This window comes from Mizuhopecten yessoensis, unplaced genomic scaffold (assembly GCF_002113885.1).
Source record: "Mizuhopecten yessoensis strain PY_sf001 unplaced genomic scaffold, ASM211388v2 scaffold10863, whole genome shotgun sequence".
NCBI lineage: Eukaryota > Metazoa > Mollusca > Bivalvia > Pectinida > Pectinidae > Mizuhopecten > Mizuhopecten yessoensis.
The window spans coordinates 194,216-210,986 of NW_018408759.1; the positions used below are offsets into that span (position 1 = coordinate 194,216).

At 37.1% G+C, this 16,771-nt stretch overlaps 1 protein-coding gene and 1 long non-coding RNA gene across 2 annotated transcripts in view; one reads left to right on the forward strand and one right to left on the reverse strand.

The window, feature by feature from the left end:
- LOC110463062 overlaps positions 1-5,944 on the forward strand; it is an 8,738-nt gene extending 2,794 nt beyond the window's left edge. The window contains exons 2-4 of the long non-coding RNA XR_002464345.1: positions 3,060-3,144; positions 5,008-5,067; positions 5,806-5,944. This is a non-coding gene — a long non-coding RNA (uncharacterized LOC110463062). The remainder of the gene's footprint in view (positions 1-3,059; positions 3,145-5,007; positions 5,068-5,805) is intronic.
- Positions 5,945-6,250: 306 nt separating this feature from the next.
- The window catches only part of LOC110463060 (integumentary mucin C.1-like), a 37,883-nt gene continuing 27,362 nt past the window's right edge, over positions 6,251-16,771 (reverse strand). The window contains exons 11-12 of the mRNA XM_021517397.1: positions 16,372-16,510; positions 6,251-6,530 (exon numbers count right to left, since the gene is read on the reverse strand). Of these exons, the coding sequence (XP_021373072.1) occupies positions 6,338-6,530; positions 16,372-16,510 (332 nt within the window). The 3' untranslated portion in view covers positions 6,251-6,337. The remainder of the gene's footprint in view (positions 6,531-16,371; positions 16,511-16,771) is intronic.

Genomic DNA, 16,771 nt, shown 5'->3' on the forward strand with positions numbered 1-16,771 from the left:
TTTTTATTGTTTTTATTGTTCCGAACAATGCCACACACAAAAAAAAAACGGAAAATATTAAAAGTGGCGAAAATTCAATTTTTTGGTATTTTTTCCAAAAAATTCCCCAAACTATCGGAATGTTTAGATTTTCATAAAATTAACTCTACATAGTTGCATAACCATTATATGAAAGTTTCAACGAATTTTGCTGGTTAATTGCGAAAGTGTGGAGCCACCTTAATGTGAATACATAAATGGGTGCGCTTTACCTGTAAAGTTATAGGGTACGCCCACAACTCTGATGTGTGTAACAGGAAATGAAAAATGCACGGCAAGACCAGGGTTCGAACACGGGACCCTTCGAAATATAGACGGACGCTCTACCAAATGAGCTACATGATCGTCAACCATCGACCCAGTCTAGTTCCGCTACATTCCACCCTCCATTTTTTTCTAATTCTTCGCCCCAAAGACACAACTATTTACAACCCAGGTTCGGGTATCCCCTTGCCAAGAGTACACCAAATATGTGAAACAAAGGTACCACTGTAACAGGAGAGGAAAATTGCAAGGATAGGCGGGGGTTTGAACCCGGGACCCTCCGAACTCTAGACAGACGCTCTAGATAGAGCTATATTGTCGCCGATGATAGAACAAGTCCAGTTTCATTAATGTGCAAAAATCACGAAGGATTGGGAGTGGAGGTATGGGGAACTATCAGGTACTACAAAGAAATATTACAGCCAATAATCCAATAATCATTTGAAGGCCTCCTCACTTAAGTATTTATATATGTATTGAATAAGGGTTGGGATTGATTACACCTCTAAATGGTAAGGATATGATTAGTATACAGTTATAGAGAGGGCTCCAAAAGGCCCATTTCACTTGGCTGCCTTCGCTTAGGGAGATAGACTTGGGCCCGTATTCATGAAACCATGAAAACTAAAAACATTGTTTTGCCTACGGTTTCAAAAACGTTTAAGAGACTTAAGCCGAATACTGTTTTTCAATGTTACAATTGACTTTTGATCATTTGACATGATTTAAGTGACTTACAAGAGAGCTGGTTTGAACACAGGATCCATGCTTGAGCATGAGAACAGTTTCATAAATACGGACTCAGGTCTCCGGAAAACAGAATATGTACAATGTATACAAAATGCAGATGTTTCTTGCATAAAGGCATTTAGATTGACTCGGCTGGATATATGATGCATGCTTTTCTCTGCTTTCAAAATGCTTTGAGAAGTTATCCATGATGGAGTTTATTTCCCTAACAGAAATATAGGGCACTTTTATAATGGATTAGACCCTCTAGTTCATACGTAATGGTGGTAGTCCTGGGGATTGCCGACTACCATGTTTCCTAGACACTATTTTGTTGATTTATAGGATATAAATGGTTGTGTCACACATAACTCACGAGGAGAGGATCTACACTTAAAATATATAGGTGATCTTATTGTTTACCATGGAGTAACCTTAGTTGGAACCGGGGATTTAACGCGACAACGTATTTTTTAAACAAATTATCAACCACAAAAGTTGTCATTGCCATTGGATACGGATAAACAACGCGCCTCTATTCTTGCCATTAATCCCTTAAATGTCACATGTAACACAAGTGGACTTTAAATATATAAATATGCAGCTGATAATGCAAACCTTTGTAATACCTAAATCAAGCCCGCACTAGTGATGTGTAAAAATTGTATTTGAATTATGTAACGTACGTTAACAAATATCTATATGTAATTAGGTATTACGAAAATACCAAAATGATATAACAAATAAGCATTACATTAACTTAAGTTCACACTCTGTAGTCAAATGTAAGAAAATGTTTATAATTGCTTTGAATTGGAATCAGCTACAATGTGGCAGTTTGGATAATTACCAGCAAGTCAATGGAACTAGATATTTTAATTGATATAATGATGTACATATTTGGTCTCAAAACGAAGCCATTTTATTCTTTAATGACTTTAAGGCGATTGGTGTGTATTTATACTTGCGTAATCGGTGACAGTTAATTTTTTTCTTTCTTCTTTTTTTTCTTAAACCTTTTATCAATTTGTCTTTTTTTGAACATAAATCAAAACGGACTAAAATACCATTACTATCAAATATCATTCTGCCACTATGGACTGTTTAAGATACCCAGAAAAGTAAGACCTCTTTTTTCAGAGACATTGTTTCGTTTCAAACAGTGTCAGATCACCACAGCCTACATGCTGGGCCTTTTTTTATTGAAGCTTATCAATCGTTTATATGGTGTGTCAACTATGTTCGAATCATAGTCTCATATTGATCGGACCACAATGGGTTAAGTGATTGGAACCGGTTTAACTTACTGAGCTTGGTTTCCCGGGCAGTACTATCTCTCACCACTGTTGACTATTATAAGTTGGTACTATTTATATGGGGCGCTAAGTGTGTATACTTATGGGAGACAAAGGGTTACTTTGGTTAAAGGTTTCAGTTGGTTTTCCTTTCCTTTTCCTTTTGCTTCATTTAAGGGTCCAATAGGATTGGAATTTATTACAGAGAGCAAGTTTCCTGTCACTGATCAAGCACAGCTGGAAATCGTTTGTTCAAGCAATGTTGGATTTCCTACATAATTCATGTTAAATGTAAGCAATGTACCAACCAGTGCTTTCATACCAAGGGGGTGGGGGTAGGGGTATTAATTGGGCATGGGTAAAGTTTTGGAGCAAGTTTCCCTGCAGTCTGTTTCAGAACTGTAGTGTATACGTATTGTACAAATTGGCAGTTGCATGTGAGCAATATATTGCAGTGGGCCATATTAAAGGTTATTTTAAGCGAACATTGTCCAAGAAGTGTTGGATGAAAACAGTCGAGAGGCTGTTTATAATTAAAAGCGAGCTTTTTACATTGTCACCTAGCCTCCCTAACAGGTATTGTACTACTAAAAAGAGAACACGTTCCTCCTGTTCTAAGGACATGTTCCTCCTGTTCTAAGGACATGTTCCTCCTGTTCTAAGGAATGCATATATTCTTTTAACTCAGATCAATACTGACCACATGTGTAATGCGATTCATTTTTGTTGTAGGAAATCGTCATATTTCTCCTTCAGGCGATCATCATGGATGTTGTACCCAGGCTGTTTGCGAAACTGTTTCTGTGCTGTTTCATCTGTGAGTATACTTCACCCAGTATATATTGTCCCCCGTCATCTCCATCTCTGACTCAGTCATTGTTTCTGTCCGGAACAAGCACAAAAAGATACACTTACCTTATTGTCACAATAACTGCGAGGAACCCAAACTTATTGGGGGAAATAACACAGCTATCGAATTATACTGCAATATGTAAACGAAAGTTTCCGTTAGAATATGTGGTTTGTGTTCAGTGTGTAAACGAAAGTTTCCGTTAGAATATGTGTTTTTTGTTCCGTGTGTAAACGGAAGTTTCCGTTAGAATATGTGTTTTTTGTTCCGTGTGTAAACGAAAGTTTCCGTTAGAATATGTGTTTTTTGTTCCGTGTGTAAACGAAAGTTTCCGTTAGAATATGTGTTTTTTGTTCCGTGTGTAAACGAAAGTTTCCGTTAGAATATGTGTTTTTTGTTCCGTGTGTAAACGAAAGTTTCCGTTAGAATATGTGTTTTTTGTTCCGTGTGTAAACGAAAGTTTCCGTTAGAATATGTGTTTTTTGTTCCGTGTGTAAACGAAAGTTTCCGTTAGAATATGTGTTTTTTGTTCCGTGTGTAAACGAAAGTTTCCGTTAGAATATGTGTTTTTTGTTCCGTGTGTAAACGAAAGTTTCCGTTAGAATATGTGTTTTTTGTTCCGTGTGTAAACGAAAGTTTCCGTTAGAATATGTGGTTTATGTTCAGTGTGTAAACGGAAGTTTCCGTTAGAATATGTGGTTTGTGTTCCGTGTGTAAACGGAAGTTTCCGTTAGAATATGTGGTTTGTGTTCCGTGTGTAAACGGAAGTTTCCGTTAGAATATGTGGTTTGTGTTCCGTGTGTAAACGGAAGTTTCCGTTAGAATATGTGGTTTGTGTTCCGTGTGTAAACGGAAGTTTCCGTTAGAATATGTGGTTTGTGTTCCGTGTGTAAACGGAAGTTTCCGTTAGAATATGTGGTTTGTGTTCCGTGTGTAAACGGAAGTTTCCGTTAGAATATGTGGTTTGTGTTCCGTGTGTAAACGGAAGTTTCCGTTAGAATATGTGGTTTGTGTTCCGTGTGTAAACGGAAGTTTCCGTTAGAATATGTGGTTTGTGTTCCGTGTGTAAACGGAAGTTTCCGTTAGAATATGTGGTTTGTGTTCCGTGTGTAAACGGAAGTTTCCGTTAGAATATGTGGTTTGTGTTCCGTGTGTAAACGGAAGTTTCCGTTAGAATATGTGGTTTGTGTTCCGTGTGTAAACGGAAGTTTCCGTTAGAATATGTGGTTTGTGTTCCGTGTGTAAACGGAAGTTTCCGTTAGAATATGTGGTTTGTGTTCCGTGTGTAAACGGAAGTTTCCGTTAGAATATGTGGTTTGCACATAAACAGCGACATTGGTCAAGTCCGCAATTTTCTGCCAGTTTTATGTGTTATTATTTATATTTTTGAAGTTATAGAGCAGTATAGGATAAAAAGGTTATTATGTGACCATTTCCATATCCTACTCCGTATCAGTCATCGACCAATATCAGCCCTCGGGCATCCGGCCCCTCGGGCTAATATTGGAGTATCGAGCTGATACGGAGTAGGATATGCAAAAGTCATATTGTAATCTCTAAATATCAATATATCTTTTTTCCAATGATTGTTCTTTGTCCATACCCAATGTTACACAAGAGTCATTCCAATGCAAAATTGGTCAAATATATGATTGCAAAAGAAAACAGTTTTTATGTATTCAAAAGGTAATAAAAAATATTTTTTCTCCGAATTAGATTTTTAGATGTTCTCTTTAGATATATAGTTTTGGGTTCAATGATAAAAGAACTTGACTATGTATATCAGCAGTACCTCTCTGGTTTGACATTTTCACTGTTTCTCTGTGACAGGTTTGTCCTTCCTAGCACCCATAGCCTTCTCCCAGAATGAAGAAGAAGAGGAAATACAAGGTAAGACATAAGATAATGTTATTCGTATGGTAATATGTTATCGTTATTTCACTAGGTGTCATAATGAATTATGTCAGATTGGTTTCAATAATGTTATTTTAAACTTATTTTTGGTTAATCCAAGTTTTCTGAAGTTCAAACCGAAGAAGGAAATGTTCGTCAGTTAGGGTTGAGAGGTTAATGAATCCAATGCCATGTACAGACGGTATTACTTATGGTATGTGTGAAATGTTGTACTCGTACTCTTAGTAATTGTTATTTCTTGATGAATTTGAAGTAACTTTGCACGTTCCTAAATAATTGTATATTAGTGTCTCTGGCAATCTCTCCGAGTCCAAACAGTAGTATATGGGAATTTATTTTAACATTCAAATGCCTGATATCAATATTTTGCAAAAGTATATTCCCTATATAATTAAAATAAGGACATTCAAGGAAAAGTAAGACGTATTCTCGCGAGAATTTCCACACCTAAACCTTGGGCCCTTAAGGTTATTGACACACTGATTTCATTGCTATATTTAAATGTTCATAAGCTCATTAGTAATTTGTAAAAACTTATCTTTTTCTTTTAATACTTCATTTACGTAGGAAGGTCATCGTTGTCCACAACATCCAAATCTAAATATTCGTATAATCTTAACATAATTTTGTATTCATAACAACCCAGTATCCGAGCTGGACAGAAAAAACAATATTTATTTACTTGGTCTAATAAACAAATTGTACTTTTTTCAGATTCATCATCCAATTCTACATTAGTGATCGCCCTTGGTGGGGGAGGAGGGTTTTCGGGTATAGTTCTCTTGTGCTGTTTCTACTACTTCTGCTGCAAGAAGTAGTTTCACAATAAACAGTGTTCCTCGAAACCATTCGTATAAAATAAACGTGGAAAAAATAATGTTCACAATAAACACTGTTTCGCAAAACATAAGTGGAGAACCGAGTGTTTAAAAGAAACGATGATTCACCATAGCATAAAAGGATGCTTAGAGAACTTGTGTACAAATACCCTTTTTTCATTTTTTTAATTGTTATTAATTGATCAGTCTCAGCTAGAAATTTATATCAAAATTGACATACATAAAGCGTTTTTAAAAACGAAATTTGAGTACCTTTATTGTTTTATAAACATACACACACATACATATATAGCATATTAATTGATACATGTAGATAGATCCATAATATATCTTATTTATTTTCCAATACAACTCAGATACAATCAAATTTCAACAGTGATAAGTAGGCGTTCGCCGGAACAATTACGTCATCCGTGTTTATTCCCGACATAAAAGTCGGCTTTTGCCGGTATCAGGTTCCTGTTGCAGTTGGCTGAAGTGCAGCAGAACGTGCATTCAAAGGCGTACAGATGGAGCTGTGTTGTGTCGTAGTCTGTACACTCGTGTCGGTCAGAGGTTCCGGCCAGCCACTGTACCTTACATTCATCCTCTGTACCACAGCTACACAACCAAGAAACATATATCTATGTAGTACATTATGGCAGTGTGTACAGTATAACAGGGCGTTACAACACTACTGTAGATTATTCATTTTCGTGGGGTTAAAATTTCGTGGTTTTCATATACTAGCCTGTTTTAAAGACATTATATATCGCCAATATCTGATGTTCCCCTATCTATATCATACCAAATGTATGTTTTCGTGGGAATTTAATTTCGTGGATTTTTGTTAACCACGTAATAAACGAAATTTAATGTTCCACGAAAATTTATGATTTTACAGTATGTCAGCCCTATCCCAGACTGATTGTGAATGTTTTAATTGTTATGTAACTATAATAAGAATATCCATAGCGGATCGAAATACCCTTAAAAGTTTTTCACATCGAGACATTTAAGAAAAAAATAATCCCATCGAGAAATTTCAACCTGTTTCTGACATAGAAACACCTCACAAGGCTTCTCACAAACCTGCATGACCATATATTTTGCTCTTTAATTGAACAATCGACAAACTGATGAACAATCGGGATTATAATAACATAAAACATTGATAATCGATATAATAACAGACATCATGTCGCAACAGACAACGTATCGTAACAGAAAACATGTCAAAACACAAAACATGACATAAAAGAAAATACGTCATAACAGGCAACATGTCATAAAAGACAACACATATTAACAGACAGCACATATTAACAGACAACACGTCATCACAGACAACATGCGATAAAAGACAACACATCTTAACAGACAACACGTCATTACAGGCAACATGTCATAAATGACAACATTTCATAACAGGCAATGCGCCGTAACAAATAACATTTCATAACGAAAAAAACTGTCATAAAAGACCAAATGTCATAACAGACAACACAGTATAACAAACATGTCATAAAGGCAACACGTCATGAAGACAACACGTTATAGAAGACAAAACGTCATGAAGACAACACCTCATAAAAGACAACATGTCATAAAAGACAACACTTTATAACAGGCAATAATGGCATAACAGACAACATTTCGTAATAGAAAACATGTATGAACAGACAACACGTCTTAAAAGACAACACGTCATAACATATGTCATAACAGACAACATGTCAAAACATACAACACGACATGATATACAACACGTCAAACAAGACAATACGTCATACAAGACAACATGCCATAACAGATAACGTGTCGTAATAGATTACATGCCATAACAGCCATAATGCCTTAGCAGACAACTGGTCATAACAGATAACATGTCGTAACAGTCAACACGTCATTATAGACAAAATGTCATAACAGACATGTCATTAAAAACAACACGTCATCACATACAACATGTCATAAAAAGCAACATGTCATAAATGACAACATGTTATGAAGTACAACATGCCATACAAGACAACATGCCATAACAGACAACACGACCTTATAGGCAGCACGTCATAACAGACAACATGCCATAACAGACAACATGCCATAACAGACAACATGCCATAACAGACAGCATGCCATAACATACAACGTGTCGTAACAGACAAAACGTCATGCCATACAAAACGTCATGCCATACAACACGTCTTAAAAAACACGTCATAACAGAGACAACATGTCATAACAAACAACATGTCATAACAGACAACGTGACGTAACAACCAACATGGCATAAAAGACAACTTGCCATAATAGACAGCATTTCATAACAGAAAACGTGTCGTAATAAATTACGTGTCGTGACAGACACAATGTCATAACAGACATTATGTTATAGCAGAAAACATGTCACAACATACAACATGTCATCAGCGAAAACATGTCTAAAAGAAAACACGCCATAACAGACAACTTGTCATAAAAGACAACACGTCATAACAGACATGTCATTAAAAACAACACGTCTTAATAGACAACACGTCATCACAGACAGCATGTCATAAAAAGCAACATGTCATCAATGAAAACATGTTATGAAAGACAACATGCCATACAAGACAACATGCCATAACAGACAACACGTCATAACAGACAACATGTTACAACAAGCAAAAGGTTATTATAGACAACATGTCATGAAAGACAACACGTCATATAAGACAACATGTCATAACAGACAATGTGTCGTAACAGACAAAACGTCATACAATACAACACATCATAAAAGACAACACGTCATAACTGACAAAATGACATAACAAACAACATGTCATAACAGACAACGTGACGTAACAACCAACATGGCATAAAAGACAACATGCCATAACAGACAGCATGTAATAACAGAAAACGTGTCGTAATAAACAACATGTCGTGATAGACAACATGTCTAAAAGAAAACACGTCATAACAGACAACATATCATAACAATCAGCATGCCATAACAGACAACATGTCATAAAAGACAACACGTCATATTAAACAGCACGTAACAACAAACAACACGTCATTATAGACAACATATCATAACAGACAATGCATCATAACAGACATGTTTTAACAGCTAACGTATCGTAACATACAACACATCATACCAGACAACACGTCATAAAAGACAACACGTCATAACAAAAAACATGTCATAACAATAACATGTTATAACAGACAACACGTCATAAATAACAACGTATCATAACAGACAACGTGTCATAGCAAACTACATGTGATAACAGACAATACGTCATAACAGACAACATGTAACAACAAAAACACGTTATTATAGACAAAATATCATAAAAGACAACACATCACAACAGACATGTCTTAACAGCTAACGTGTCGTAACATACAACACGTCATACCAGACAACACGTCATACCAAACAACATGTCATCACAAACAACATGTTATATCAGACAACGTATCAAAACAGACAACAGGTCATAACAGACAACATGCCATAACAGACAACATGTCATAATAGACAATGTGTCGTAATTAACAACGTGTCGTGACAGCCTACAAGTCATAACATACACCATGTCATTACAGACAAAGTATACAACATGTCATAACAGACAACAAGACATGAAATACAATACGTCATAGCATACACCATGCCACAAGGGATAAAACGTCTTAAGAGACAAAAAGTCATCTAAACGACATGTCATAAAAGACAACATGTCATAACAGACAACGTATCGTAACAGAAAACATGTCAAAACAGACAACATGCCATACAAGACAACACGTCCTAACAAACAACTCGTCATCACAGACAATATGTCATAAAAGACAACCTTTCATAACAGACAACGTGACATAACAACGAAAATGGCGTAAAAGACAACATGCCATAACAGACAATATGTAATTATAGACAAAGTGTAATATCAGACAACATGCAATTATAGACAAAGTGTAATATCAGACAACATGCCATGGAAAACAACATTTCCTAACAGACAAATTGTCAGAACAGACAACAGGTCATAACAGATAATGTGACGTTATAACCAGCATGGCATAAAAGACAGCATGGCATAAGAGACAACATGTCATAAAAGACAACATAAATCAAAAGAATTTCGCGGTCACGTAATGGTAAAAAATGACAGGTTTTGAAGTCGGGCGTCTCTCCTTTGTAATCCTAAAAGGACAGGTATCGGCCTAACGATTGGTCAGGTTATTTTACGTGAGACCAATCAAACAGTTATCTTCGTGCCTTCAATTTTGCTATAACATATTCAAGGGGTGTAGTGTCATATACATAATATTTGATATAATTCGGTTATAAGCTCGTAGGAGTTATTTCCCATTAATGTATGTAACTATCCGGATCAATTCGCACCGCATTTAGTGCATCATAAAACTGTGTAATATTGACCAATCAGAATGCAGTAATAAAGTTGCAAGAGATAATTATGAAAATGTGGTTTTGAGCAGTTTATATCTGTTATATGGTGTCAGATAATCGGGTGAAACTGAAATATTTCACGCCACATTAGAAAATGGAGCATTTCAAACCTCCAGGGAAACTCACCTTTGACAGTAATCTCTCTGAGAACTGGAGACGGTGGATACAAAAGTATGAAGTGTATCATTTAGCGTCGGGTGCCAGCGCAAAGGACGAGGCAGCCCAAGACGCCGCTTTTTACACACGATAGTAGATGGGGATATTTAACACATTTAACTTACCCGAAGGAGATGAAAAGAAACTCCCTGTCACAACCCAGGGCCTTCTTTCCCGATTTGACCAAAAGAAACCAATTGACATGGCTATTTTAGACTTCATTAAAACCTTTGACACGGTCCAGCACCGACACCTTTTGTACAAACTTGACCACTATGGCGTTCATCCCGACATCATTAGCTGGATTTTATCATTCCTGCAGGACAGAACACAACGTGTACTACTGGAGGGTGAACCTTCAGCATAAGTGCAAGTTGAGTCCGGAGTCCCCCAAGGGACATTACTCGGACCACTCCTCTTCCTCTGCCACATCATTGACCTTCCACAGCAGTGAAATCCACCGTCAGGTTATTCGCAGACGACTGTCTCCTTTATAGAACGATAAGAACTGTCCAGGATCACTTAAACTTTCAAGAGGATTTAAAATCATTAGAACGATGGGCATCAGCGTGGGACATGTCGTTTAACAGCAGCAAATGTTACATCATGAGGATCCATCGCTCAAAATCTACATCAGCCTTTCGCTACACTCTCGGTGATACCATACTAGAAGAGGTAACTGACAACAAAACCTCGGTATCATCTTCAGCAACACTATGAAATGGTCATCACAAATCACCAAAATTTCCAACCGTGCCAACTCTACACTGGGATTCCTACGGAGAAATCTGAAGAAATTTCCGACGGATCTGAAATTGTGTGCGTTCAAGTCCTAATTCAAACTGTATTGTAGTATAGTTCCACCATCTGGGACCCTTACACGGACAGGGACGTATATATCATAGAGAAAGTACAAAGGCGTGCATCAAGATTCATTCGGTCAGATTACAAACGAGACTCAGTGTAACATCCATGCTAAACATACTAGAACTCGAACCACTGAAAGACAGACGTCGTAAACACAGACTAGTACTGTTGTTAAATCATCAATGGGCTAGTAACCATACCCGCTGACGACTACATCACAGTCGGCCGTACCAACACACGACGAAACAACAGTCAGAAACTACAGCAGATATCGTACAACACTGAGAACTACAGACAATCCTTCTACCCACGTACACTAACCGATTAAAACGCTCTAAAAGAATCCTCCATCAGCAAAACTTCGGTATACCATTTCCGTAGTAGCCTCAAAACTAACTTTTACCCCACTCCTCCTCCCCGGATGTGATATTCAATTTATGAATTTTATCCGGAACCTTGAAGGTACAGATACAGATACGGAAAGTCCAACGTGAAGTGAGACTATTGATCAATTTGTAACTACATTAACAAACCAAGCTAAAAGTTGTGATTTTTGCGATCAGAAAGAACTCATGATAAGAGACATAATTATATTCGGAGTAAGGGACACAAGATTAAAGGAACGTCTTCTTCATGATTCTGCTGATCCAAAACTAGAAAGAGTTGTCGAACTTTGCAGAGCAGCAGAGGCGAGTTCGCGCTAATTTCTTCAACTCGGTGCCACAGCACAGCATGTGAGTGTTAATGCCATTTCTAAATCAAAATTCAAGAAAAACTACAAAACGCAAAATCGTCCAAAATAACCCCCAGTACCGCTAGCACAACACAGTTTCCGAGTAGGAACTCTGGTAACACACATGGCAAGCGTGAGTTCCCAGCCTTTGGTAAGACTGGTATGAAATGTAATAAGAAAAAAACATTTCGCCAAAATGTGTAGAAGTAACAACTATGAGAAAAAACATGGAGAAATGCACACATTTGTAGAAGAGGTGGACCCAGCACTTCAAACATTGTTTATTGATGAACTTCAAATAGGTGAGCTCAATGCCTGATATGCTGACTTAAAGCTCAGTTGTTCCACTTCACCGATCAAGTTCAAGCTTGACACAGGGGTCGAAGCAAATGTATTGCCTCAGAGACTCTACAACAAGATGTCTAATAGGCCTAGTCTCACTAAAACTACAACAACGTTATCGGCTTATGGAGGTCAGAGGTTGAAACCCACAGGACAAACCGTAACTCATACATAATGTATCATCAACAGAAGAGTATCTGTATACGTAGTTGTCAGCAATCACAGCACCATTACGCAATCTTCTTAAGAGTGAGAGCCAATGGATATGGGATGCAAACCATGATCGTGCAATCCAGGAGATCAAGAATGCGTTGACTAATAGCCCCGTGCTAAAGTTTTTCTGACTTTGGGAAACCCACAACTATTCAGGCTGATGCCTCACAGAATGGTCTATGAGCTTGTCTACTCCAGGGAAAATAGCCAATAGCATATGCGTCACGTTCCTTACTGATGCTGAAAAGAACTATGTACAAATTGAAAAGGAGCTTCTGGCGATCGTTTTTGCATGCGATAAGTTCCACCAATGCATTTATTGAAAACAAGAAGAAATTCAGTCAGATCACAAACCGTTGGAGGCGATAATAAAAAAGCCACTCCAAGGCTCCAGTGAATGTTGCTAAGACTCCAGAGATATCATCTTGGAATCACCTATATGCCAGGGAAATATATGTATATTGGGGACATACTGTCGAGAGCATACCTGGTCACAGAACATACCGAGCAGGACCGAGAACTCAACAAGGACATGGAAGTAATGATCCATGGGCTTATAGCAAACTTATCAGCCAGCGATAGAAAACGCGAACAAATGAAGCAAGCAACATCCACAGATTCTGAGCTACATGATCTCCTCGACCTGGTTAAGTCGGGATGGCCAGCAGAGAAATTCGCCACACCCAAATCAGTCCGTCAGTATTTCCACCTGAAAGACGAAATACATGAGGCAGAAGGGGTACTGTTTTGTGGAGACCGTCTGATCATACCAAGGGAGATGCGTAGAGATATGCTGTGCACAGTCCATGCATGCCACTACGGCATGGAACAGTGTAAGGCACGAGCACGGTCTATATTGACCCAGTATGTCTGCGGAAATAGATGATTATATATCGAGATGTTCAACATGCAATCATTTCAAACGTAAACAGCAGAAGGAACCTCTTACACCCCATGAAGTACCAGAGCTGTAAAGGAACCTTGTCGTTTCAAAGATTATGTGAAACAATGTGTCATTGATAATTAGTGTATGGACAGGTGAAAAAGACCTGGTCCCAACGGCGGGTCATGTGCTAGTTACCGCTAACCCCAGCTTTCTTTTATTTTTGACAGTTCTAGTATTTTTGTATTGACAGTTAATTAGTTGTGTTAACATTACTAGTCTTTATCAATCAGTTTCACTAAAACAATGACTCCCATATGGACTAGAATTGGAACTTTATTACAAATTGTACAAAGATAAATTTGTGAGCTGGAAATAAAAAATAAACCATTTTTCATGTGCTAAATTTCAATATATATTGTGCAAATTGTATTCAGTACAAAACACATGATAGTATGTACATCAGTTTAACTCTTAAAGACTTAAACTTTAAAAAAGCATAGCATAACAGACCACATGTCATAAAAGTCAACACGTCATAACAGACAACATGTCACAACAGACAGCGTGCTATAACATACAGCATGGCATAACAGATCACATGTCATAGCAGACGTTTCAAAACAGACAACAAGTCATAAAACACAATATATCATGACAGACAAAGTGTTACAGCAGACAACATGTCACAATATCACCATGTAATAACAGACAATAAGTCATAAAAGTCAAATCTTCATAACAGACAACATGCCATAAAAGACAACACGTCTTAACAGACAACACGTCATCACAGACCACATGTCATAAAAGACAACATGTCATAACATACAACGTGACGTAACAGACACCATGTCATAACAGACAAAATTTCATTACAGACAAAGTGTTATATGCAGACAGCATGTCATAACAATGTGTCATTGATAATTAGTGTATGGACAGGTGATAAAGACCTGGTCCCAACGGCGGGTCATGTGCTAGTAACCGTTGACCCCAGCTTTCTTTTATTTTTGACTGTTCTAGTATTTTTGTATTGACAGTTAATAAGTTGTGTTAAAATTACTAGTCTTTATCAATCAGTTTCACTAAAACAATGACTCCCATATGAACTAGAATTGGAACTTTATTACAACTTGTACAATGATAAATTCGTGAGCTGAAAATGAAAAAAAACATTTTTCATGTGCTGAATTTCAATACATATTGTGCAAATTGTATTCAGTTTACAAAACACATGATAATAAGTACATCAGTTTAACTCCTAAAGACTTAAAATTAAAAAAAAAAATCATTAATATTTTATATAATTTGGTTATAAGCTCGTAGGAGTTATCTCCCACTAATGCATGTAACTATCCGGATCCATTCGCACCGCATTTAGTGCATCCTAAAATTGTGTCATATTGACCAATCCGAATGCAGTAATAAAGTTGCAGCAGTAGATCATGAAAATGTGGTTTTGAGGGCGAAAGTGAGAGTAATCACTGGATATCGAGGATGACAACTTGATGTAGTACTATACACAAAATGACATCGTATAACAAACATTTAGTATGGGATAACGTTACTTACACATGGCAGAGTACACCATGGCATGTTTAAAAAGGAAAAAAATCTGTTTAAAAGCTAAACGATGGAGTATTCATGTATGGTAACACGTCTGAACTTGCTTTGTACCCGTCATGATATTGCTTCAACATTCCCGTTTATCTTCAATGCAGGCATTTATGTATGCGTCGGTCAAAGAGAAGTAACTCAAGTTAGTTTCGATCAATTGGGAACCGTTGGCACTTTTCGCAAACGAGAATAAAGACGGGCAAATATATAAAGCCGTTGTTAACCTTGTGATAGTTAGAGATAAAATATCCCTTGTAAGACATTCAATACATCAGATTCATATATAGCAAAAGATACATAAATATGTATATACGGCATTTATGTAAAACGAAGAATATTAGGCATTTGAAGCGTCAAGTCCGTCGCCATTATGAGATATATTGCATTCAGTCTGCACTTTACGAGTAAAAAGATGAGGACATATTTCACAAACTTATTTGCGAAGTGAAACACCAAGAATAAATGCTCACACAATGACAGTACTATTACAATTAGTCATATGTGGAAATGCATTGCATTTGACTCAATTCGATTGGTTGTTTGGCAACCGCTGTGTACAGACATAAAATAAGATGGCAGAAAACGGGGGTTTATGACAGAATTCCGTGCCTTTTTTGGATGAGTGAGTCGTTAATCTTTCAAATGAAAAGGACAATCAAACACCAAAACGCATGTTAAAATGCATTAAATGCATTATTTATAGAGTATTTAAGAAGGAAAGAAAATAAAAGGACGGAAAAGAAACAATGACAAACGCGGAGCTGTTCAGAATACTCTATCACTTCAAAATGCAATTACATCAATTATACGCAGGGTTGAAAAAGTCGGGACAGATTCGCTAGTATCAGTATCAAAACACTGTCACCCGATGCAAAGTTTAGGGTGGCGTTAGAATTCCGTAGGGTGACATTATGTATTATCATCCTTAAATGATATAATTATTATAACAGTTATGTTGTAGGTAATAAGATACATAAATACAGAAGGGTGTAAATGGACAGTGTGTATTCAGAGATTTATGCAACACAGACATAATAGCCAACACCTTTCTCCGGATATATACCTCTATCAACACTATATTGATATAAAATCTCATTGTATATTAAGATAAGTTAGGGTATATTTGCCTATGGGGAAGATTGACCTTGCCTAAGCAAAACTATACCTTCTAAATACTGATCGCGTGCCGTCGTCGTTGTTGATGAACCTGTTGAGACAGAACTGCTCGTCCACAGTACTACACTGCTGCTGTTTCACGCGCGTCTCACACAGAAACGGAGGGCCATTACACACATAGCAGGAGGCTGAAATGATACGATTACGTTAGCAGGTATGCAAGGAGAATTAGTCTTCGTCTATTGTAGCATGTTTAAATGCTTGTCCTACCTTATTCTTTAAATAAATTTAATCTTATCTTTTTAACATGCTGTACTTTAAAAGCCAGTGTGAAGGAGCGATGTCATGGGGAAACATATCTCAAGACCCAATGGTCAAGATTCAAAAAACTATTTTATTACAATTCAAGCTTCACGTAACGAATTGGAAATAGTTATAGAATCCTGCAT